This window comes from Anguilla rostrata, chromosome 2 (assembly GCF_018555375.3).
Source record: "Anguilla rostrata isolate EN2019 chromosome 2, ASM1855537v3, whole genome shotgun sequence".
Taxonomy (NCBI): Eukaryota; Metazoa; Chordata; class Actinopteri; order Anguilliformes; family Anguillidae; genus Anguilla; species Anguilla rostrata.
In genome coordinates this window covers 2,833,572-2,858,491 of record NC_057934.1, presented here as the reverse complement: position 1 = coordinate 2,858,491, position 24,920 = coordinate 2,833,572, and the positions used below count along the sequence as shown (strand labels likewise).

At 44.7% G+C, this 24,920-nt stretch overlaps 1 protein-coding gene across 2 annotated transcripts in view; it reads left to right on the top strand.

Moving 5' to 3' along the window:
- The window catches only part of cnnm2b (cyclin and CBS domain divalent metal cation transport mediator 2b), a 42,281-nt gene extending 18,722 nt beyond the window's left edge, over window positions 1–23,559 (top strand). The window contains exons 2-8 of one of the 2 annotated variants that reach the window (XM_064315362.1): window positions 12,183–12,326; window positions 13,324–13,461; window positions 14,097–14,266; window positions 14,762–14,855; window positions 16,422–16,484; window positions 18,552–18,730; window positions 19,179–23,559. In XM_064315362.1, coding sequence (XP_064171432.1) covers window positions 12,183–12,326; window positions 13,324–13,461; window positions 14,097–14,266; window positions 14,762–14,855; window positions 16,422–16,484; window positions 18,552–18,730; window positions 19,179–19,412 — 1,022 coding nt within the window. In that variant the 3' untranslated portion in view covers window positions 19,413–23,559. The remainder of the gene's footprint in view (window positions 1–12,182; window positions 12,327–13,323; window positions 13,462–14,096; window positions 14,267–14,761; window positions 14,856–16,421; window positions 16,485–18,551; window positions 18,731–19,178) is intronic. The other variant, XM_064315368.1, reaches the window with a different exon arrangement.
- Window positions 23,560–24,920: the final 1,361 nt, after the last annotated feature.

Genomic DNA, 24,920 nt, shown 5'->3' with positions numbered 1-24,920 from the left:
TTCTGAAAAACTTGCAGAAAGTCTTAATCTGTTACGGTTGCTTATTCTGCTTTAAAATGTTGTCATTTTTGTAACCGTGAAAACAAAGTTCTATTGAAAGCTACTCCAAAGTCCATTAAGAGACAGAGTGACTGAAATACACTACATAATAATGCAATTTTGCACAGTCATGATTAGCTTTGAAGTAATTGTTGTCGGGTGGAAACTTTGCTTAGTCAATTTGATTAGTGGTTTTAATGGATTTGATTTCAAGGCTTTTGCTGCTGTTGATCATTTTACAGAAACATTTTGAATTTGAAGGTAAACCTGAATCATAAGCTAAACTATTGGACATGAAATGCGTGTGCTGCTGACCTGGTGTTGTAACAATAACATGAAAATAGCATGAAGTCACAGTAACTGAAGCATCCGCAGTTCTCCAGAAGTCCATTGGAGGGCATAAGAAAACATCCGTGAAGAAATGTAGAGAAAAGTGAATATGGACCCATTATAACCTTTTATGATCCTTTTAATGTACGCTTTGTAATACTCGTAAAATAATTTCTAATACTGCAGTATAGTCTGTGAAGTGCCCCATTTTTTGGACACCCAGGGTTACGGGTGGATAGTGCATTTGTCAATAACTGAAGTGACATCACAGACAAAAGCGGAAGTGATAACGTTGTATTATTGATTGATTTTTTCCCCCCTCTAAGCTGTTGAGCTCTTCAGCACCAAAAGGATTCATTTTTACTGATGGATTTTTTCTTATCATTAGAGATACGGCACATTCATTTATTAGCTGATTACAAATCAGCAGACAACAATTTTGGCTTATCATATAAATGATTGATAGACTGATGGGACACTACTTATTGTTATTGCTATTGTTTTTATTACTATAACTGTATTTTTCAATTTAACTGTTGGCTAGATTTTGAAAGTTTTCTACATGATTGTGTTTTTGCTCAGTTTATTGCACATTTTAATTTTATTTACCATAATACATTGTGGTGCATGCATATTATGCCTTTTTACAGAGCATGGAATGAGAGATATGCAAACATAGTGAGGCTAATCCCTCTGCACTTTCTACACCAAGGCAGTTGATGCTGAATGAGCACAGATTGACTGCTCATTGACAAAAATGTTAAGTTATCCATGTCAACTTAATTGTTACGGATTACCATTATTATTCATGAATAAGTATGGCAGTCTTTTTATTTAATTGACACTCTGATGCACCTCAATTGCTTCAATGCACATTATCATTCTTGGAAAGGTGCTTCAGTCTTAAGATTCTTGGGTCTCAAACATTTGCGAGGTGCGTTTCGATTCAGCAAGATAAATAAAAATCGATAAAACAAAACCGTTAAAAATGCCACGCGAGGATAAAAGGCTGATGACGATCAAGCCGTTTTCGGACGCATTTTTCCATAACGCGTTTACCCGGTCTGGCACCGACGCGCATAACGCAATCGGGGGGCAGAATTACCCGCCTGTGGCTTGAGCAACTGTCCTGCATTATTGTCCTCGTGCCCACTTTCCCTCAATGTTGTAAATTCCAAACGACACAAACGCAGCTTTAATGCCCGGCCGTGGACGCCATCCAAGCCCCAGTTTTCAAGAGGGAAGCCCAGCGCGGGCCTCATTGATTACACTGGGCACAGTGTCTGTTCTCCAACTTCAGCAAAAAAAAAAAAAAAAGAAAAGAAAAAAGAAAAACTAAAACTTTTCTCACTTACAAGGGACTTTGCGCGGTTGTAACAGCTGAGGACCCGTCGAATGATCTGTTCTCATTCTCTCACGCGATTGCTTACATTTGTTTTCCAGTCATATTTCTGCCCCGTTTCTCTGAAGGTTTGAAACTCTCCCAAGACAGAGCTGTCGGCCTCTTTGGAATTTTAAACTGGGGAAGCTGGTATGCTTTGATTCCGGACTCTTAATCTTTGGTTATGCTACACGCGTTGCCTTAGATGTGGAGGCAGGGTCAGTCTTCAGAATTATGTGGGATTTTGGCTGTCACAGCGCGAACTTAGACTGATTTTTGAATTGTTTATTTATTTATTTATTTATTTATTTTTAAACAACATTCCGTTGGTTTTGCCATAGTTTTAAAAATGTTAAGGGCATCTCTCCAGAAAACAAAATTTATGCAAAAAACACTTTTGATTAAATATAAATTTGATTGAATGTGTAGTTGGTTGTTTTACCTTAAATACAATGAACAAATAACTTATTGAAAATCCTCTCGTGCATTTTCATGTTATTTGGACTACACAGGCTTTTCCTTGTATCAAAGTAAAATAAAATTTTTCTGGTTCTGTCCCAAAATAAACAGAATAACACTCCCTCAACCTACTGAAAAATGTGCATCTATGAAGTCGACAGGAAGTGCTGGCATGCCGGTACGACCTTAAACAGAATATATGCCAGACAGGCCCACCTTTTACCTGTTGTCATTACTTTTATTTTGACAGAGAGGAGTGTGGTCTGCTCTGAATGGCTATGCCATCCCTGTGTGTTTTTTTTTTTTTTTTGGGTGCTCAGGGTTTCTCCAGCTAGCTGCCAGATGCATGCTGGGTAAGCCGTCCGACGTCCGTGGCATGCCCCCCAGTGTGTGCTTCTGGCGTCTTGCCTGGTGTGTGGAGAATTTACTAATTTGCACAAGATTAACCGTGTGCTTCTGTGTCTGCTCTGGTGCAGCAGAGGAGCTTACTACATCACACAGGTTTTTTTTTCTTTTTGCAAAGTAAGAAAAACACCTTGCAATGTTTGTAGAGAGACTGCAAAGATAAGAGGATCTTTAATGCAGTTTTAAGTCAGTTTATCAGTATGTGCATTAATAAGGTATCTGTCTGTGTGTGTGGTTGTTACTGCCACATCAGAGCTGCAGAGTCCGCTGGCCCTTTTAAAACAACCTCAGCACATATTCGGTAGATGCACAACCTATTTGCAAACTGTCATATTTGTCAGGGTGCAATGGTGCTGGTGCACACGTCACATACGGTGTTCCCAGATTAATATCTTGATCGATGTGTCGTTATTCAGCTCTGGAATGCTATGGAAGTGGATCACTTTACTGTTGCATCTGTGTCACCATTGATGGGAAGTATTTGTTTATATATGACGTCAATGCATTGCATAATTTTCAGAAACCATGGCAACACCAATTTTTTTTTCTTTTTTTGCTTTCTTTCTGAATAATTACATAATTCGACAAATGCCTCCTAGCTAATTATCCGGGGATTATTCAGACAAAGGGAAAACAATTAAGCCAGACGTAATCACCTGTTTGCCTGGGGGGCGGAGAGTTGGAGAGCACCATTCACATTTCTGCAGGAAGTCAGCGGAAGCAGGATGCACTGCAGCGTATTATTCACTGAGGTCAAGCGGGTATTTCATTGCAGGTGAACGTGGGCATTGATTTGGTTTCTTCTCCAGGCTTTTCAGCATCCTGTTTGTTTGCACACTTGGTTACTGCATCAGATGCCTCCTCTTGCCAGTAGCTAAGATGCTTTTTGGTGGGGATAACTCTTTCGCCCGGTTAAAATTTACAACTGGTTTCTAATAAATAACAAGAGGTGTGGCCATTGGCACAGTGTTTACAGATCTCAGTCATTCCCATTAGGCTGTTTAATTAAATTTAATTAATGCCTTTAGCTGCTGTTCTTGTCCAGAGCTCTTTACACAGAGCTTGTTTTTTTACACAGTCTGTTTATACAGCTGAATATTTTACTGAAGCAATTCAGGTTAAGCATCTTTCTCACGGGCACAGTTGTAGCACCCTAGCTGGGAATCAATCCCGCAACCTTTAAATTACAAGCCCATGTTCTTAACCATTATTATACACGACTACTGGAGGGTCTGCAATCCATGTAATATATTTGTGTGTCCACAGTTACATACAACCCCGTGAAAATATTGATAAAAAATCAACTTGGGCCTCTGTGTGGAAAAGGTTCATGGTAAAGTTATTTTATGTGATTTTAAAAAGTAACGGTTTTACATTGGAACAGGAAAGGTGTGAAATATGCTGCAAACGGGAGTGTGAACCACATATCTCTATATAGGGGGGTGTCCCGGTCCTGTCCCTGTTTGCATTGAAGGCTGTAGGTCGTACGCCTCTCAGTGGCCCAGTTTTTATACAGCAGCAGATGGACAGTCATGCAGACTCTTCCGTTGGCTCCTCGACGTTGGTGCTGGGAAAACCGAGGACCTGCATTTTTAGTAGATGTTTATTTCGGCTCTCGCTGTAGGCACTCAAGAGTTCACCCAGTGTGTAAATCCTTGACCCCATTGCACCGATGATCTTTATTTTTTTACTACTGTTTTCTGTTTTTTTTTTTCATCAATCCAAAGGGTTTAGGGTCACCCAAACTTTTACTAGGGCCATAAAACTCTCCCCCCAGGGAGCTTGGGGCTTCATTGTGGCCACGTTAGCCCCTGGAGAGAGAGAGAGAAGGATCTTTGACGTTCCGTAGACCCGATAATAACCCCACACTCCTCCGGTCTATAAATTGCAAAAATGTGTTGAACGCTGTTTTAACACCAATATATCAGTTGTCAGAGCGGTATTCAAACTGTAAATCCAGTTTTCATGTCCCCCTGTGCTTTTAAGTTTACGAATAAAGTACTTTAGCACTAAACAAATAATTCACTTCTACTTAAGTACTGCAGGCCACCTACTAAGCACATTAAAAATAGTTACAATAAACAATGAAAAAGGATCTGGATGAAAATCTTACGTTTTGAACGAGATACAGCACAAAAATTTACACTGATGTTAATGCAGAAAGAATATCTTTCTTAGCCACAAAATTTTACCAATTTAACCAATATTTGTCTGCCAATTTCATTATGTACCAAGCGCTGTGTTGAGGCATATAAATGTGGTGCTTGTTTTTATGAAATGTATTAAATTGTCCTCTTTGTTGATTGCAAGCAAATTTATTAATATAAAAATTATTTCGTTTTGTCTCAATACATGTAGTGCTTTATGATTTTTATAATGGTGGTATGTAGGTAGTGTTGACTGATCTCAATAGAAACAGGTCCTGTTCAGTAAGTGCACAGTCAGAGCACTGGTTCTTTATGAAAGCCAGCAGGCTCAGTCACTGATACTCAGAATATAGGTTAGTGTGTCACTCTACATACCTGAGCAGGCTTAACTTTGGTCTCTCCGGTTTTTAAAAAAATACTGGTTTCTGGGCCGTCTGGGTAGTGTAGAGGTATAAGCACTCGCCTACCACCGCAGAGACCCGGGTTCAATCCCCGGCAGTGTTTGCGGGTGAGGGTATGAGTCCTGATCGTTACATTACCAACTCCTACTGATTGGTCGGGGCGCCTGTTCAGAGGGATCTGGAGGAGATAGCGTGAACCTCCGCGCGCGTTACGCTTTCCCAGTGAAACTCCTCGCTGTCAGGTGAAAAGAAGCGGCTGGTGACTCCACATGTATCGGAGGAGGCATGTGGTAGTCTACACCCTCCCCAGACCGACAGAGGATAGCGCATCGACCAGGACTGTGTGATACACGCGGGGAACTGGTATAACGACTAAACTGGGGAGAAAATGGGAAAAAATTTAATTAAATTCTGGTTTCTGCCTTTCACAATCACAGAGGTTAACTAAGCACAAATGTTAGCATAGCTTGGTAATTTTGAGAACAGTTGAGAAGTATGAGGAATGCAGCGAGCTTGCTAAGTTGCTAAGTCAGACAGAGGCAGAAGCCGGCCACTTTATATCAGCACTGAAACTGGGAGCAATGTCACAAATTCATCAAGATCTGTGCACAAGATTAAGTTATGATTTGAGCTGTCAACACAGCAAAAGTGTTTCGTTGGATGTGTTGGACCTGAACCACCAAACATTTAGTACTGAACATATTAGGCCACAACCACGTCAATGTTTTTGAGTTTCAACTCGTAAGTACTTGTCCATCCAAACCAAATGCTTTTGGGTGTCATTTGCCACTGGAAAAAAAACCCTACATTTTAATGAACATCCCCACAGTCAGACCTATCTGTGCATGAGTAAAACTATCAAACACCTTGTGGTGACATCACTAGCCTGTGGACAGCATTGGAGCTTGTCTGATGTATATCCAAGCCATGGTAATTCTGAAAAACTGGGACCTTAAAATAGATTGAGTGTGTGTGTGTGTGTGTGTGTGTGTGTGTGTAATTGGCTCATTATTAGTGGTCACTTTCAAGGGTCCGGAGGCAGCGAAACGAAGAGTTGGCCTGAATGACTTGTGGTGCTTTGAACCCGGACTGAGGAGTATTCTTCGATCCTTTTCCCATTGCCTTTTGGAGTTTTACTATATTTATCAAACCCAAAATGTTTGAGACAGGCATCGGTGGCCTGCACAGACACAGGGCCGGCCCGCGAGCCTCACCGCCCTATTTATAGAGGAAATTCCACTATGGAAAAATATGACAAATTGCATTCCATAAATAAGCTGGGAATGGTGGAAAAGAGCGGGGGGGAGGTCCCAGAAGGCCTTGTGAGAATTTCTCAGGGTGAGTAACGAGTGCCACGCACTCTGCCCGGCTTGACCAATCCGGAGTCCCTCCGCTCTGCCTTCCCCCGGCTCGACCAATCCGGTCCCTCCGCTCCGCTCGGCCTTTCCCCTGGTTCGACCAATCCGGTCCCCCTGCTCCGCCGTTACCCGCCCCGGTCCCGTTCTTATGGAACTGAGCGGTGGAATAAATTGGGGTGGGGTGACGGGAGACTAAAGAATCCTGGGTGTATTATATCCCTTATGGATGGACGGCCTGTTACGTGCTGTGTTCGGCATCGAGGTCCAATTTACAAAAACATCTCTCTCTCTCTCACGTTTTGATCGCTTTATTATATGTAGTAGCTCTCTGTGGTGCTACTTCTGTACTCAGGTGCAGGTGTGAATGTTACCCTCTAAACCCAAGGGTAAAAAAATGCAGTTTCCAGTCCTCGCTTCTGTATTAGACAGGGGGAATGTGGCATGATGATGACCGTGTGTGACCTCGCAGTGTAAGGTAGTGGAGGTTTCTCTTCTGTGAAATTGGTTGCTTGATGTAGACGTGTCTGCTAAACTACAGGACAGGACAGCATGGATTCCACAGGCGCTTACGCTTTGGGATGTATATTTCAAATCACGGCTGCCCTTCCTGGAGATCTACCATCTTGTCTGTTTTTACTCCAACCCTAAGTAAGCGCACCTCATTCAACAGCTGGAGATCTCAGAGTCAGGTGTGCCAAGTTAGAGTTTAAATATAAACCTACAGGATGGTAGATCTCCAGGAACAGGGTTGTGCAGCCTAATTCTACCTGTTGAATTAGGTGTGCTCTGCCAGGGTTGGAGTGAAAAACCTACAGGACGGGGTTGGCTAGCACTGCGCTAATCATTGTTAGCTTGGCTCTGTGGTCCCTCCAGGAGGGGACCAGGCCCTCGGAGTGTGAGGGGCCTGTGGGCCTCCGGGGGCCCAGCGGATGGCTTCGGCGCTGGGGGGCGCCAGCACCGCCATCCACAGATCCAAAAAGCTGTCCACCGTCCACACGGGGCTCCCAGGGGCCCCCCGGAGGTCAACCGGCACGGAGAACCGAAAAAAGAAAAAAAACCCGCAGCTGTAATTATAGCAGCCAAGGAGCTATGAATACACAGTGCGTGTTTGTCTTCTGCGTATTTTTGGAAGACATTAGTCGCATTTTCCTGTCGTTCTAATTTTTTTTTCTTCTTCGTTTTTTTTTTTTTTTGTGGGAAAGTGGAAAGTATGCAGTCATCTTGTGGGACAGTGAGACAGGAAAGATTTAAGGCCGAGCTTCCGAGCTTCGTATGTCTGAACAGAAGTCACACAGCTGACACGCAGGTCAAGCGCACGGCTCACACACTCACGATGCTGTCCTGTCTGCGTGCGCGATAAAGGACACGGGAAAACTCGAAACCTTTCTTTCCTGTCCTTCATTCAGTCGTTCGTTTCTCTTAAAACAGTGGTGGTGGTGCACACACACCTGCTCCATGTTAGAGTGCATCTCCTGCATATACTGAATTTTATTTCAGTTCCAGCAGAATGAGCACTGTTTGGTGGTTCTCATGGTATGTGATATGTACACTGTCGTCTCTCTGGTGTTCATTATCGGTAGTAGTAGTTGTTCCATTCCTATATTAACCTATATGAAGGCTAATTAAATGGAACGTCCGCATTCAAACTGAATTGCGGCCTAATTCATTGGGTTTGAAATACTCTATTCGGATACATGTTCAAAAGGCCTTGCCGTCAGCTAAAGTGATACTAAGTGTTTACATTTTTATGGAGAGAATTTGCCAGTTAAAAATTGATCCTGGTCGTGGGATTTCTTGGAAAGACGCGTATTTCGAGTGCAAGCCCCAAAGGCGAAGACCGAAAACGAGCTTAATCGTTAATCGGGAGAGATAAGCGCTTATCTTTGTTGGCACAGCCGACGCCATAAAAAGAATCGTCTTCGGCGTGACCGACTGAGGCCAGATAACCGCGCCGCGCGTGTCATCGGGGTTATTCTGGAACGTGAGAGGCTGCGCGCACGCACGCACTTGCAGGTAACTGTGGAATTCGGACAGATAGGCCAGCCGTAACCTGGCCCGTCACACTCACACTCCGGCTTCGATGGGTTCACCTGTTGGACTCTCATTGTTCTGAGAGATAGAGATCTCCGCTAGGCTAATTATCCATAGCCTCGGTTCGCGCTTTCCCCCCCCGCTAACTGATAAATCCCGATAACTGATAAAGGCCGTCACATTAAGGACGCCTGGAGATCAAAGCTCACCCCCCCCCCCCCCCAGCCCCACATGGCCTCACAATTCTGCAATATCTTCACTTCAGAGTAGTTTTTACCCGTGCATTATTCAATTATGCTGTAATACATATAGCATTTCTAATTCCCATGTTAATTACAGAGAAAGCGTAAAGATGAGTGGATGAATAGAGCCGTAAAACATTTTTTATTACTACAATGAACTAACTGCACAATTCTTACTACAGGAGGACCGTCTTCAGTGATCTGTGGTTCACTAATACAACAATGTTAATTCAGAAATAAATTAAGTCCACTTTCAAGCCACACTCTCAGGAAAAACCAGCATCTGACACATTGTAGTTCACACAGGGATCACAAGTTCGATTGCAGGGTTGGACTCTGGTGGTGTACCCTGTGAGCAAGGTTACTCAACCTGCATTGCTCCAGCTGCATAAATGGATGCAATGTAAATGCTATGTAAAAAGTTGTGTAAGTCTCTCTGAATAAGAGCGTCTGCTAAATGCCTGTAATGTAAAAAAAGGTATGAAACAGTGGCTAAAAAGGTGCAATATTTGCCACTGGGATTCTAACCTATAGGTTCATAAAACTGTACCCCTAGCCATGGGTTTAATAATTCATTTCAGGGCACATTTGGGAAATTTGTTCCTTAAAGAAGAAAAATGTACCTCCAGGCCTCCACTATCTTTATAGAGTTCAGAATCCAAACTGGCGTTGAATTTTCTCCACAATGACAGTGAGTGACATGCTGTCTTTCTCTCCGCTCTGTCTCCCCATCTCTCTTTCCCCCCACTGTCTCCCCCTCCCTCTCTCTCTCTCTCTCTCTCCCCCCCCCTCTCTCTGAGCTGAAATGGGTGGATGAGTACACATGTCTGTAGACCCCAGAGACGCTGCAGCTGCTCTGTGGGTCCCATCCACCGCCGGTCCCAGCAGACGGCCGGACATGCCTGCATTAATTCCCTTATTTATATGCTCAGTGCCCAGCCCTCATCCCGGGAAGCTTGTGTTCCTTTCTGAGTTTTTGGTTTTGTTTTGGTGAAGTCCCACGGATTCTGGGTACATCCCTGCACAGTAAAAATGCTCAATGTTACATCAACTCTTATAGAGTACATGTGGTCCCAGCTGAATTGAATTAACACAGGGTATTTTACTGTGCGCAGTCCTGTGCTATGCTTTTCGATGCTAGACTGAAAACGTACAGCGGTGCGATTTATAAACAAACCTTTTAAATTTGGCATATTCATGAAATAAAAAAGGATGTTACTATGGATGCTTCTAGCAAACTACTGGAGAAACTAAAGGAGTAAAACTAGAGGAGAAATGTGGATATTTCCCTGGATGCTGAGTTATGGTAATTAACTCATTATGTCTGTAATACAGGCAGATTTCATTTGTGTTCTAAGAGCTAGACCTTCTTCCACTCAATTGTTGAAGGACCAGGCATTACGAACCACTGGCGTGTTAATTCGAGTAGTTGTTGAGTGAAAATAATTCATTTTCTGAAGGATGAACAAGAGCATCACAAGAAAGCAAAGAACGCATGACGTCATTTCCAGCAAAGATTGCACGTTGCATCACTTTCCAATGACGTGAAGTACACAACGGCCACCCACACAACTCCCAGTGACATCCACAAGGCCAGGCACGATGAGAAAGGGTCTAATGATGACCGTGTGTGTAAACAGGCCTCCTCCACCAGATTTCAGACTATGTAGTATGTGTAGGCTACTTGCTGCTTACATGACAACATTCAGAATCTTGGCCGTGTCCGAATCAGCGCACTTGCCTACTGTTGAGTATACAAGTTGTATACAACCTGTATACTCAATAGTGGGCAAGTATGCTGATTTGGACATGACCAGTACTTCATCTCAGAGAGGCTGCGTTCTACCCTCTGTAATATTCTGAAACCCTCTCTGAAGTGTACGATCCTGATGGTCGATAACTAATCTTGTAACTGTAAAATTGTGAGCGGTTTTGTACTGTAGTCTCAATCAAAAAGCGAATAATTAGTTATTTATGCAGCACTTCCATTTAGAACACGTATTCTCAGTTGTGTTATTTTAGCCCTAGCTTCGGTACGCTGTATCTGGTGCTATTTAAGCATGAATAGCTAGCGGCTGTGATCTGACCCAGTCAGCACCGAAGCTGTATCTGACTGGAGGCCCTCTCTCAGCGCTACAGGTGTGGCTTTGGTGAAAATGCAGTAGCCAATCGTATGCGATTACGGTTCTGTGGAGACGTGCTTCATGGGGGGCTGGGGAAAAAGGATGCGAAGGGAGAGGTTATTGTTTGTTTGATGTGTGGTTTGTTAAAGAAATTGGGTTCATGCTTAAAACTCATCGAGTCAAACTCATGTGTGTTGTTTTAGCTAACATGACAACAGGATGGGCAGTGTGTGTGTGTGGGGGGGGGCATCAGTGGAGGACCCTCAGGGGCCAAGGCCTGTGGATTACGTGCCCACTGGTGTGTTCCTCTCAAAACAGAGAGAGAGAGAGAGAGAGAGAGAAAGAGAGAGAGCAGAGAAGAGAGAGAGAGAGAGAGAGAGAGAGAGACAGAGAGAGAGAGAGAGAGACAGAGACAGAGAGAGAGAGACAGAGACAGAGAGAGAGGAGAGAGAGAGAGAGACAGAGAGAGAGGAAAGAGAGAGAGAGAAAGAGAGAGAGAAAGAGAGAGAGGAGAGAGAGAGAGACAGAGAGAGAGGAAAGAGAGAGAGAGAAAGAGAGAGAGGCCGGGAGTTTTTCTACAGAAAAGGGGACCAAGTGTCCCAGCCTGCCTGTCTGCATTTAAACAAGTAGCTCCAAGACAATCAGATCACACAGCAGTCACTTCAGTGAGAATATCGCCCAAGTGGAATGGAAACTTCATTTCGGGGTCTAATATTAGCCTTCCCCACTGGAAAATTCCTTTTAAATGATCACAAGCTGAGAATAGGAGAAGAATTTGTTTAGCGTTTTGCTTGACAGTATTCACGAACGAGAGCTTTAAAAGCTGTGCGTTAGCCAGCCCTGGGAAAAAGCAGATATTGTGGATATTTCTGTGGCCGTGGGGTAAAGTGGTCAGTCTGTCGTCTGTCCGGGTGGAGAGCCTCTTGTCTTTTATGGTTTCTCGCTTGTCACAACCCAGGTATCTTTCACATCCAGCAGATGACTTGTTAAAAACACGAAAAACTTTTCAAAATGGCGTAGATCTTCCAAGGAATGACATTTCATTCTTTACTTGGTAGAGGAAGAATTTATTTTTCCTCCAGTGATTTATCACGATACGCACCATCGAAAGTCAAAATATTACCATTTCCAATTCCTGAAAACTGAGACAAGTCATTTCTGGAAAATTGCACGTTGCGCTGCACGTCCCGATACCCCCCCCCCCCCCCCGAATCACTGCCCGGCCGTCACCCCCTGACTGAAACTGTGCCCCTCCTCTGTCCCCAGGTAAATCCCACCTGGCCATCGTCCAGAGGGTGAACAACGAGGGGGAGGGCGACCCGTTCTACGAGGTGCTGGGCATCGTCACCCTGGAGGACGTCATCGAGGAGATCATCAAGTCCGAGATCCTGGACGAGACAGACTTGTACAGTAGGTGCCCAACAGCGAACAGGCCTTTCATATACCCAGCCGCCGGACTGACCGCGCGTAGCTCACTGTGGGTTCAGTCAGTGCAGGTGTGGGACGGGCAGTCTGTAGTTGGAGGTTATGGGCGATTTCTTTCTCAATTCATCCTCCATGTTTGGTTATATACTTAAGATGGTTCCTTGCTCATTTGGTTTATGTTGGCCCTTTTTTCAGTAACAGTCAACATGATCTCTTGCAATGTATGTTTTACAACATAGCTTAAAATGATCATTCATTTTTGGATAAAAAAATAATTAATTATTTTATTTTAGTGTATCTTTTAATTGGCCCAGGCCGGTTTTGTGCGATGAAGGATATTTTTGATATTTTACAGAAGTTTCTGAATTTAGTTAGTGACAACTTTTACTGCATCCAACTTGTACAATGATAATGAATTGAGCTTGGTGTTTAGGTTTTTCCTCTGTTGCTATGGAAACCCTTCTCCAGTGTAGCATACGAACAAACAGTTTGTATGTGATTCAGTAACATACATCATGTGCCAGTCTTTTAAGCTTGGCCAGCTGTTTTTAAAATGGCTGCTTTCTTGTGCGAGCTTTGCCGAAGCTGCTGGTGTGTGTTGTCCCCTCAGAAGTGGCTAGCACTGACAAGCCCGAGCTTAGAGAAAGGCCTCACTCGGAGTGTTCCCATCCACACTGAAGCGACCGAGATCTCACGCGGAGGCTGCCTGGTGATTTTAACAATGGCTCCCGCGATCATTTATATGCGTGGCGTAGCGGACGCCCACATAAAAGCTGGCTCACCCGATTGCCAGCGCTTATTTTGCGAACACTGGACCGTGCAGCTGACAATTAAACTCAGCCGGGCTTTCCTCCTGATTAGATAGCATTGAAATTCAATGGGAGTCATATCTGAGGTGTGCTGTCTCTTCTTTCTCTCTTCCTCCCCACCCCCACCCCAACCCCCACCCGACCCCCCTCTCCACCCCGATTTCAACCCCCAGCCGACAACAAGAGTAAAAAGAAAATCACCCACCGGGAGAGGAAGCAGGATTTCTCGGCCTTCAAGCCCACAGACAATGAGATGAAGGTTAAAATATCACCTCAGCTCCTACTGGCCACACTGCGTTTCCTGGCAACAGGCAAGTGTGGAGCGTTACCGCCTGGATTCCTGCTCGCGTTGCCCCGGTCCGGCGCTTGAGGGGTTAGCGGGCTTCTGAGACCGCTGACCTAAAAAAACACGTCCGTGCGTACGCCCTATCGAGTCCCGGGCCCCATCTGGGTCCCGCGGTTGTTCCGTGAATTAAATTCCCCGCTGAGTTCAGCCCCTGGCGGTTCTTATCTAGTGGCCCAGAGTCGGCGCCGATTTGCCTCGGACCAGGGAAGTTAAAGCGCTTGTTCAAAAACCTGAGCTCATTAAGTGATGGTTACAAAAAGGGTCCAGAATCTGCTCAGAACAAGTAAATATGCCGCTGGCATTTTCTGGTTTGCAGGAAGCTGACAAAGATGGAATTACTGTTACAGCCCACAATTAGAGATGTAAAGTAATAGAAAATTAAACACAAGGTTGATCCGATTTAAATTTTATACTGTATGTGCTGTAAAGCATCCATAATTACATTAGCATGGTCTCAGACTCAGCCGTGTCCCATAACCCTGTAGTTTCTGGTTGATGTCACAAGCTTGGCGACCCTCTGTGAATGTAGTTTACTTTGTACTCGTTGACGTGGGCAAGTTTGATAATTTGGGGGACGCCTGTCGTCTTCTCCGTGGACAGAAATAGAGCCCTTCAGCCCTGGTCAGATGTCCGAGAAGATCCTCCTACGGCTGCTCAAGCACCCCAACGTCATCCAGGAGCTGAAGTACGACGACAAGAACAGGAGGAGCCCGGAGCACTACCTCTTCCACCGCAACAAGCCCGTCGACCACTTCATCCTCATCCTCCAGGTGAGGCCCCTGCCGTCGCCCAGCTACTCCGGGGAACCGCAGCTAGATTTCCCATAAACCCCTGCAGTCCTAGGAGTATTTGTACTACAATTAGCTTTGTATCAATTCTCAATAAGACTAACGTTTTATTTTAACAAATATTGATGATGATGATGAGGAGGGAGAAAGGCTTGTTTTTTTTCAATCGAAGTGAGTCAATAATATTTTCTTTTTGACCACAAAGGTGCAAAAATGTCTGATATTTTATTGCAGTTTATAGATAAAATGTTTTTCTAATTTTCACTGTTTTCTTGAATAATTAAAAATGTTTTCACTTCATTGTATTATATTTGCCTGTTAGCATATTTGATGTAAAATCCTGCTCTGGTGATGTAACTGAGTACATTCCAGTTGTCCTGACACGTAGTACAGTATTATGTCACTGGGGCCTTTGTGAAACGCCTATAGTAGAAGCCAAGAGGCAGCAACAGTGTTTTCTCGTCTGGTGCTTGACAGGGGAAGGTGGAGGTGGAGGCGGGCAAGGAAGGGATGAAGTTTGAGGCGGGAGCGTTTTCCTCTTACGGAGTGATGGCCCTGACCGCCTCGCCAGGTAACCGAGCCGCCTCATCACCGCCCATGCAGCGCGAAGGGTGCTAGCACCGGGCCAGTGTTAACGTGGCCCGGTGTTAGCATAGCCGGGTGCTAGCTCAGTCCGGTGCTACAATAACACTGACTGGTGCTAGCACAGTGCTCAGTGCCGCTGGTGCTAGTCAGTCCGTGCTACAATACCTGGTGCTAGCCAGCCCAGTGCTACAATAGCACAGCCTGGTGCTAGCCAGCCCGGTGCTACAGTAGCACAGCCTGGTGCTAGCTCAGCCCGGTGCTACAATAACACTGATGTGCTAGCCAGCCTGGTGCTAGCCAGCCCAGTGCTACAGTAGCACAGCCTGGTGCTAGCTCAGTCCGGTGCTACAATAACACTGACTGGTGCTAGCCAGCCTGGTGCTACAATAGCACAGCCTGGTGCTAGCCAGCCCAGTGCTACAGTAGCACAGCCTGGTGCTAGCCGGGCCGGTACTACAGTAGCACAGCCTGGGGCTAGGTCAGCCCGAAGCTAGCGCATCCTGGTGCTAAAATAGCACCACCTGGTGCTAGCCAGCCCGGTGCTACAATAGCACAGCCTTGGGTGCTACAGCAGCGCAGCCTGGTGCTGGAGTCAGGGTCCTGGTGAATGATGTCATAGTCCGGCCGGGGGGGGGGGGGGGGGGGCAGTGGGCGCTGAGAGTTCCGAGGCTCGGCAGGAGCGGCGCGCGGTCGTTGATGTTCTCTCGCCGCGCGGCGGATCGTGTCCTGGAACGTGCACCGAGGCGGCGTCCGGGCTGCTAGGCGCTAGCTCGCTTACCGCTCTCTCTCCTCTTTCACGGTTTAGAGTTTCATTCACTTCCTCTCATTCATTCACAAATTTTCATTCACTCATGTTTTTAGAGACACCTGCTGTTGAATTTTAAGAACTGCACCCCGTTTCAAGCACGGAGTCTTTTACTGCAAACAAATTTTAAATGCAACCTAACGTAAGGGTGCAGAGTAAACATCAGATTTGGCTCATTCCTGTGAATGACCCTGAGGGACCACCTTCAAAAGTCATTTTTTATTTAATTAATTTCTGTGAATGTAGGCAACTGCAACATCAAAGCTATTATTCTGTATATTTAACCCTTCTTACTTTTATTGGTAGGATTCTCTGAGGGAGCAGGGATTTATAAATTACATTGAGGCCATTTGAAAAATACCTATAATTATTGGCTACATGATACATTAGCCAATACTCCACACTGTACTCAGTCTTCCTGTGTGTGCTACGGATCTTTAGTGTCATTCTGAGCTCCCGTGATTGGCTGCTTTATGGCTGGATACAGGCCTGGTCTTACAAACGCCTGTTTCTTTGCTTCTGCCCTTCACAAACACAGCTTTGCTTTGTTCCTTCTGAGGAATTGCTGAACTTGCTAAACTGTATTTGTGGGAAATAAACGGTCACAGATAGTCACAGTTAAGCACAGCTTGGCTGGATCCGGACCACAGTGTGTAGGTGTAGATGGCTGTGTGTGTGTAGGGGGGGGGTGTTGTTTCCACTGGTGACTGGTCTGTTCCTCCCCTCTCTCTGTCCCTGTCTCTCCAGTTCCTCTCTCCCTGTCTCGCACCTTCGTGGTCAGTAGAGCTGAGTCACTAGCAGGATCTCCAGGTATTGTAAACCTTCCTTTCTCCCTCAGCCTGTCTGTACCCCCAACTGTCTGTCTGTCTGTCTGTCTGTCCTGTTTCTCAGTGCACCTGTCCTAACTCGCTATGATGCAATACAGTTTAATTTATAAACGGAAGGCCTGTCATGTTGTTGTTTGTGGACCCAAGGGCTCCAGGTTTGAAACACTGGAAGCTCCATGCTGTTATATCTTTAATTATCTACCTGTCTCCTTCACAAATACAGCAAAGACTAAAAAAATGTAAAGCAATTTACTCATTACGAGTTATGACCAGCCAGCCTGGTTATAGCTTGTAATAATGTATAATATAATGAAAAAGTCTTAACATTAAAATTAAACATACCCCTGATCTGAATCCCATGTTACATGTCAAAAAAGCTCAGTTTTAGTCACGTCTTAAAGATCAGTCTTAAAGATATTACATCAGAGTTTGTAGAATTATTATGATCTCCTTTTCAGAACTATCCTTTTTTAGAAAAAATAATAGTACAAGATTTTCACTTACATGAACTTTTGAACCTAAAAGTAGGCTACAACCATGCGGTGTTCATAAATCTACCGCAAACGGTTTTTACGATGGGTTTTTTTTTTTGTGCCGCAGACAGGTCGAGTAAAAGCCTGTGGGGAGCCGAGCGTTTCTGTAGTTTCCAAGTGTGTGGCTGGGTCACCGCGGCCTCTTTACCGCCACAGTGTGTGGGGTAGCGTACCGCCTCGCCCCTATCCCTGCCAGGGCCCTCCCACTAGCTCGGCCCTGTAAACAAGCACATGAATTAAAGTTAGCCCGCTGGGCTCACGCTAGCGCTAGCTAGACACTCTCGGTCTAACCTACCTCTATTAATGACCTCCGCTCCGAGAATTTTCCGATTGCCAAATTACATCAGGCGTGCCCTGGCCCCGCGGGAACTACGGCAAGGTAGTGTCCTAATCACATTCGGTTCACTAGCCTACCGTACTGCGCCGCGTCGCGCTGCTTTATGCAGACATCCAAACCGGGATTATATACATTCCATCCAAATTGCGGTATTAATGCTGCCCTGCGGAAGCCCTTTCAACGTTTTCTTTAAGAAGTGGAAAACATAATCTGTCTTTAATTAAAAAGAACAAGTCTTCCGTCTGGAAAAGGGCATTTTATCATTATTTTTTCCTTGGCACCGCCTTTGATTTTGTTTTCGGTGTAACTTTTTTGCAAGGTCAGCTGAGCTGCAGCATCTCCTCCGCTGTGAATTGACGGAGAAGCCGTTTGTTTATTGGACGAAAACTGTTGCATGTTTAAATCTGCCTGTTCGCGAGGCCGATGCCATGTCACGTTCTCTGCGCTGCGAGCGCCATCTTGTGTTCAGACTTCTGCCAATGAAAGAGCCAATAAAATACTGCGCTCGGAGTAATTGTTCATGCAAAGGTGGTCTGTAAGGTGTTTGTGTGTTTTATGTTCTTGTATATTTGCTGAAATTGTAAAGAATGAGATTGTGAGAAATGTCCAAAGTACATTTAATTGTGCTCCGTTTTCTGCTATTGTATTATTTGAACTGAATTAAACACTAATTCAACGGAAATTTACCAGCGTGACATTTCTCAGTAAAGAAAACCATTTGTTTTTGTTTAGTCTTTGCTCAGTTTTACATTGTTGAGTTTAAATAAAAATAAAAAAACAATATTATTTGAACCATATTATTATGAGACACGTTATAGCATATTTTTTTTATATCTTACTGCATATTCCGTGAAAATAAATAAATAAATAAATACAAATAAATAATAAATAAATAAAGTCCTTAATGTTAGCAATCCTGTTGGACTAACTAAAGCAGTAATGCAGTCTGACCAAGACCTCCTCTGATAAGTGTTTCCGCTTGTTTTGTGCTGTACTAAACATTAAACATCATCCACCCTTGGGAGGTAATACAATAACAGCATTAATGATGTGGTTCTGCTACTGACCAATTTGCTGAAAAAGTACATAACCCACAATGCACTGGTCTGCTCACACCGCTTCAACAACCACAGCTGAAATGCACAGCTAGCTGCATTATGTCTTTTCCTGTGCCGTGCAGAGAATAAGTCTCCCCCAAGGCCATTCGGACTGAACCACTCGGACTCCCTGAACCGGAGCGACCGCATCGACGCGGTCACGCCCACGCTGGGGAGCAGCAACAACCAGCTGAACGCCTTCCTGCAGGTCTACGTGCCCGACTACTCCGTCAGAGCCGTCTCCGACCTGCAGTACATCAAGGTGAGACCGCTACTGCGCTCTGAACCGCACCTCAAAAACTAGAGTTGCAAACTGTCATGCTCTCTCTTTTTGTGTCTGTCTCTCTTCTCTTTCTCTCTCTTTTGCTTACAAATGTGTTCCTGTTTTCTTGCTACTTTGCCTTCATCTCTCTATCTGTCTATATTTCTATATCTCTCTCTCTCTCTCTCCCTCTCCTGGCCTCTATGAATTCGCAGATTTAACCGGCCATTATTAGTGTGAAGTGATTTCTCATCAAAGCAAAAAAGAAAATAATGTTGAAGACTTATTAATACTGTAGAAGATGCTGTGGAAGACCTCTCCTATTCACTACATCAAAGTCTCTTCCTCTAAAGTGCACAGCAGCAAACTGCAGCGTTTAAAGATGCAGTAAATGTTTATGTTTAGTTGTTTATGTGTTGTTTTCCACGTCTGTTTCTCTGTGTGTCAGGTGACCCGGCAGCAGTACCAGAACGCCATCATGGCCTCTCGCATGGACAAGACGCCCCAGTCCACGGACGGAGAGTACACCAAAATCGAACTGACTCTGACGGAGCTTCACGACGGTCTGCCGGACGAGACGTCGAACCTGCTGAACCAGCAGCCGCAGCCGCCACCGACGCAGCAGAACTGCCTGGCGCACGGCAAGTCCAACCACACTATGCACAACGAGGGTGCCGTCTAGCCCCGCCCACCCCGGGAGAGAGGGGGGGGTGGGGGGGGCGCGCGCGCGCGTCGTCCGCAAGTGCACCGCACCGCCCCCCAGCACGCCAGACCCAACCCGCCCGCGGGGGGCTCCCCCCCCCCCACCCCACCCCACCCCAGACGCGGCCGCCAGCCAGCCAGCCAGCCCCCGGACGGGCCCCGAAAAACTGCCCCCCATACATCACACGCACCCGCTCGGACCAGCCAGGAAGTCCCCCAGACCAAAGAGTTGGGTCCCTTTTAACTGCGGGGGGGCGTGGATGAGGGTGGAGGACACATCTACGGACACAAGGCAAGCAAGCTAGCAGACAATATGGTGAGTCAAAGACTGTGCCAAATACCGCTTTGAAGGAAACCATGAACCAAGAATGTTTTCATGTATTTATTTATTTTATATATGTATGTGTGTATGCGTGTAAATATATATCGAATATATATGCACAACGTGTACATGTATATGTACATATATATATTTACACATACATCCATGTATATGTATATGTGAGGGTCTTTTGCAAATATGTATATTGCAAATCTTGTTATTTTTACTGTTATTCTAAATCAGGCTTACGGTACAGTATCTCTTTGCCACCTTTAAAAAAAAATCAGAGTTGACATTCGCCTTTTAAAATCGTATTAATTTCTTAACAAGTGCAATGAACCACAATTTTATTTAAGAGATGATTATGGATTAAATCACTGTATTGTAAATTACAGACGTATAGGTATGTATGTATGTATGTATGTAAATTTGTTTGGAATGTTGTATGCGTTTGTCCACGGGGCAAAGCGATCACAGTCACAGTTTTTACTGTTCCTAATGCTGCCGTGCGATGTTGCCAAGGCTGATTTTCCTGTGACACCACCCACCCCCCCCCCAAACGCCAGTGCACCCCCCCCCCCACCCCCCCACCCCCCCCACCCCCCGACCCCATCCCTCCCCAACACACGATCACATCCCTGGGGTGGTAAAAACGTGTTCCACTTCAGTCACAGTAATCGGTCAATATGGATCAAAGATGGCGGACGTTCAACGCCACATCTTTTGAAATTATGTATTATTTTTCATTCCATATATATATAATTATTAACGACTTGATAATTGCACAGTATTATCGACTGGAGCTGTCCAGCATGCTGACTGAAAGCAAAAAGAATTTTAGTAAAGAATCATTCTCAACCGATAGAAAACGCGGCAACACCAGACGACGCGTTCAGCATTTTCCAGGTTTGTGGCACAGTACTGTATGTGTGTTAAGCTAATTCCAGTTACATTCAGCCAAACGTGTTAATAGGTATTAGTGTGAAATGGCCTTTCGCATGGATTACGTCTCCTCGTCTTAACACTGGATACATTTGGACCATTTTTTTTTTGTAGTCGATGACGCTCGGGATGAACAATCATCTTTTATTTCCTGAAAGTAATAAAAATGTGACTCTGATTATCTTACCCCCAGGACACTTTCTATAATATATGTCTAAAATGTTTATTTACACATATGCAGAATGTATACATAGTCATTGACAAAAGTATTTATATATTTCTAACTGAAATTGTACATGGTGTTTGTTACTATCATTAGGTTTTTTTTTTCTCGGTTGTTTTTTTTGTTTTGTTTCTGTTTTTCCAGATTTGCTGATTGCTTACATTAGCTGGATATATTGAGGTATATTTTACACAAGGGCCAGTTTGGGGAAAAAAAAAAAAAACCATTGGGGCTGTGCATGTAAAATATCCAGCCCCCAGCGCACCGCTGTACTGCAGAACTGTGCATGAATGTTCCTGACAGACTCAGTTAGACCAGCATCCGCCTCACCTGGCTGAAGAAAGGCCTACCTGCACCCCGGCGCAGGCCCCCAAACCAGACCGCCTTCCTCCAGTCCCCTCTCTCTTCTGCTCGGGCTACTGCCGCTGCTCACAAGCGCACGGAGGTTCTGCATGTAGGTCTCGCCATTCGCTGTAACGAAAGAGAGCGTATGAAAATAGCGAGAGAGAGAAAGCTTCCTGCAAGCACACAGGTCACAACGGGCGACCGAGAGGCAGATCCAGGGCAGGAGAACGCAACGCTTTTTCTAAAAAAGGTTTTGGATTTGTTTTTTGAAACCTCAGAACTTGTGAAGCATTTTGTTTTTTTCTACCAGACACTATGTACATGATGTAATTCAATGTGCAATAGCTGGATTTGTACACTTGGCCAGGAATACTGTGCACAGATTCTGGCTGTTTTTAATCCCTTGGAGAAGTTGGGAAAAACAATCGTACTGATTTTCCTCTGTGTACTGGGGCTGGGTGGGTGTGCTGCTGTTAGTAGCCTCGTCTTGGCCTTGGATGACAAGCCTTTTTAATCTAGCCAATAAAAACGTATTCATCCAAGGTTAATCAGCCTTGTTTGTTTTGCCAAAGGGTAACCGCGTTTCAAAATTTGATCACATTTCACTCAGCTAGTTATGCAAGGCATGTGTAAAACTAGTAAAAAAAAAACAAAATGGTGAAAAAAGAGAGAGATAATCCACGCAAATCCCAGACTGTAAACACACTTGTCAGAGGGAGCTAATCATTCCGACGGTAAGCCTGGAGGAAAAGCTTGAAGGGCAATGACGAAAAATGAAATCAACAAAAAGAGAAAAAAGTACGTCTATGGCAGACCATCACGGTGGGAGGGGGGAGGGGCCTGTCAGGAGTTTAACGGTGCAGCACTCAGCAACACCAGCACAATGGATTCCACATACTCAATCATATTTTTACGAATGACACTAAATGAAGCTATCACCTGCAGCTGGCTACAGTATGTCGAGGGCACTACCTCAGCGCCTGAGAAGTCATGTATAACAAAATCTGATGTCATTTCATATGAATTTAAGGGTTGACCTGTGATCTCACCTTTTCAGTTAACTTATCTCAGCTTTTTTAGTTAAACCGTTAGCTAACTAAAAGCAAGCTCAACCCATTGCTTGTAGGAGCACATCTCTTTCCTGAAGTTCAAGGCCGGGAAATAAGTAGGATTTTGAAGGAAAAAAAACTTTAAAGATTTATAGTTTTGTTTATAAGTATTTGTGTATCGAGTGTATGAAGTTACTGCAGCTATTCAAGGAGGATCGTTCCTGTTAGAAAATCCACACATCTGGGTTTCCTAAATTGCTGCATGTATTTATAAAAACAGGTCTTACGACATCTTTGTGCAGCTGATCTTTTTGCATGCCTTCTGACTTCAAGCTTTCCGTCTCAGACGACGTTTCTCTGCATCGCAAAGCTTGGCAGGGGCGGCGGAAGCTCCAGGCACGATGGCCGGTGAACCGGTGACTTTGGACACTTCAGGCACCGGCCTGAACCTGTCGTATCTGCCAGGCAGACGCACGGGGCTCACACCGCTGACCTTACCGCTCAGTGCCTGAGAAAAACGAAAACCCCGCGGGTGACACTGTAGCTACCCTGTGCTCCTCTGTCCTCCGACCTTTAAACTAAGTCGGGGGAATTTTAACATGTGGCTCAGGACGGTGGCGCGCTTCTTTTTTGGCTGGACCGCAACAGCGGGGCCAGCCCTGAAAACGCGAATGCCCGTGACTGAGTGACTGAGTGATGAAGTTACACCATGATGGTCGTATGGACACCACCGCTGACTATCCCTGTAACAAACTGGCCACAGTTTCGCACACCCGTACACGGTCCAGCCACGTACTAGGTTTCGACCTGGTCTTGTTCATTTCTATACAGAGTCAAAAGGAATAAAGGTAATTTACTTTTCATCGTGAAGTGAAGGATATGCAGAAAGACCTGCAGTCTTCCTTCTACCTCAGGGTGTCCCCAGTGTCCATACCTTTCCACAGGAAACACAGCACTGCAGAACGACGGGGAGAGGAAGTCTGCTAGGGCCCCCTCTCTCCCGCTCTCTCGTTCTCTTCCTGTTTTAAGATTAGGTGCTCCGGCAACTCACCTGCAGTTCTGAAGGGTGGCCTTGTTGTCTTCGTGTCAATCGTACTGCTGATTTTGAATCTGAAAATGTGTGTTGTGTAGCTCTGATCATTAATGTATGCATACAGTACATAATATTTAATATCAACCAGAAGAGAATATATAGCAGTATATGCTGGTTGATTTTGGCACAATAAAGATTAAATGATTAACAGAATGACCTCTGCTGGCGATACATTTGTTTTCTTTTTTTTTTTTTAAAAGAAGATTCCCTTAAGCACAAAAGTGAGGGGTCCTGGTTCTCTGAAAAGAATTGTTTGGCACATTTGTTAACAGATCAGGTCCATAGCTCTTTATGAATTCATTTATTTTAGTTGTGTTTAATGGATGGTGAATATTGACAACGTTCATTTATGGCAGAATGTGGCAATAAAAACTTTGCCTTGTGTTAAGCTAAAGAAAGCCTTTCAACTATGCATGCTGCCTATAATATATTTTTATTTCAACTGTAAAATACTGTGAATATTGAAAATTTCTATCCTTACTTTTCATAAAAACACAATAATTTGTTCATAATTTGTACTCTGTAATTACAGTCCTCTGCCACAGTGTGGCAGACTTTCAAACCTTGTCGACTGATAAAACACTGGGTATCGTAGGATTTTAGTAGTTCTATGAACAATCAGTGAAGTTGGGTTGTCATGTACTGCCTAGTGTAAATACACAACAGCTCACTGACAATTAAACAAAATCTAAATGCAGTTGTTTAAAATGGCTAAAACAACAGACAAGTGTATCCAGTAGCACATGAATTGCATGGCGTACATTTTTACACAACTCTGAAGTGACTTGCACTAAATTCAGTAGACACTGTAATGGGACATTCCACTGTGCAGTTCTCCCAGGTGAGTCCAGGTAAAGCCTGTTCGGCAGTATATGTGGTGGGGTGGGGGGCATAAAATAACGCAACTATTGGCTGATACTGAATGATTTTCTCAATGAACATCAGACAGTGGCCAATGGCTAAGGATGTCTAATGGGTGCCAATTAAAGAAAGAAAATCAAGTTCAGCTCTGCTTCAGTGATCGTTTACTGACTTTTCCGGGAGTGTGTTATCAGAGATGATGTAAACATTCAAAAAAAGCATTCAGAGAAAGCTTAGCCGTGGCATGCGGGCGTGGCATGCGAGTTGTAGCCTAACCTTGAGATTCGTTGAATAGTTTCCACCGCTGCACGTCTGGACAGTTTATAAGCGACTATAAAGAGATGCGGTTCCTCTCTTTGACGGCTTGTTTCTGATGTGTCCCCGTCTGTCAGATTTATAGTTTCTGGCGGGAATTCTGGCGGGCGATCCCAGCGGAGTTCCCGCTAAATGAAACTTCAATGGAAACTGGCAGCGTCGCGCGACATTAGCCGCAATGAGCGTATTAACGGCCGTCCTGCACTGGCCACCGTGGCCCGCTTCCAGAGCCGAAATACTTCCACACAAAATACTTCATCTCCACGCCAGATGGAAAGAGTCCACTTTTATCTCCCACTGAAACGGTTCACTTCAGAATTCATGTGAATTTAACAGTG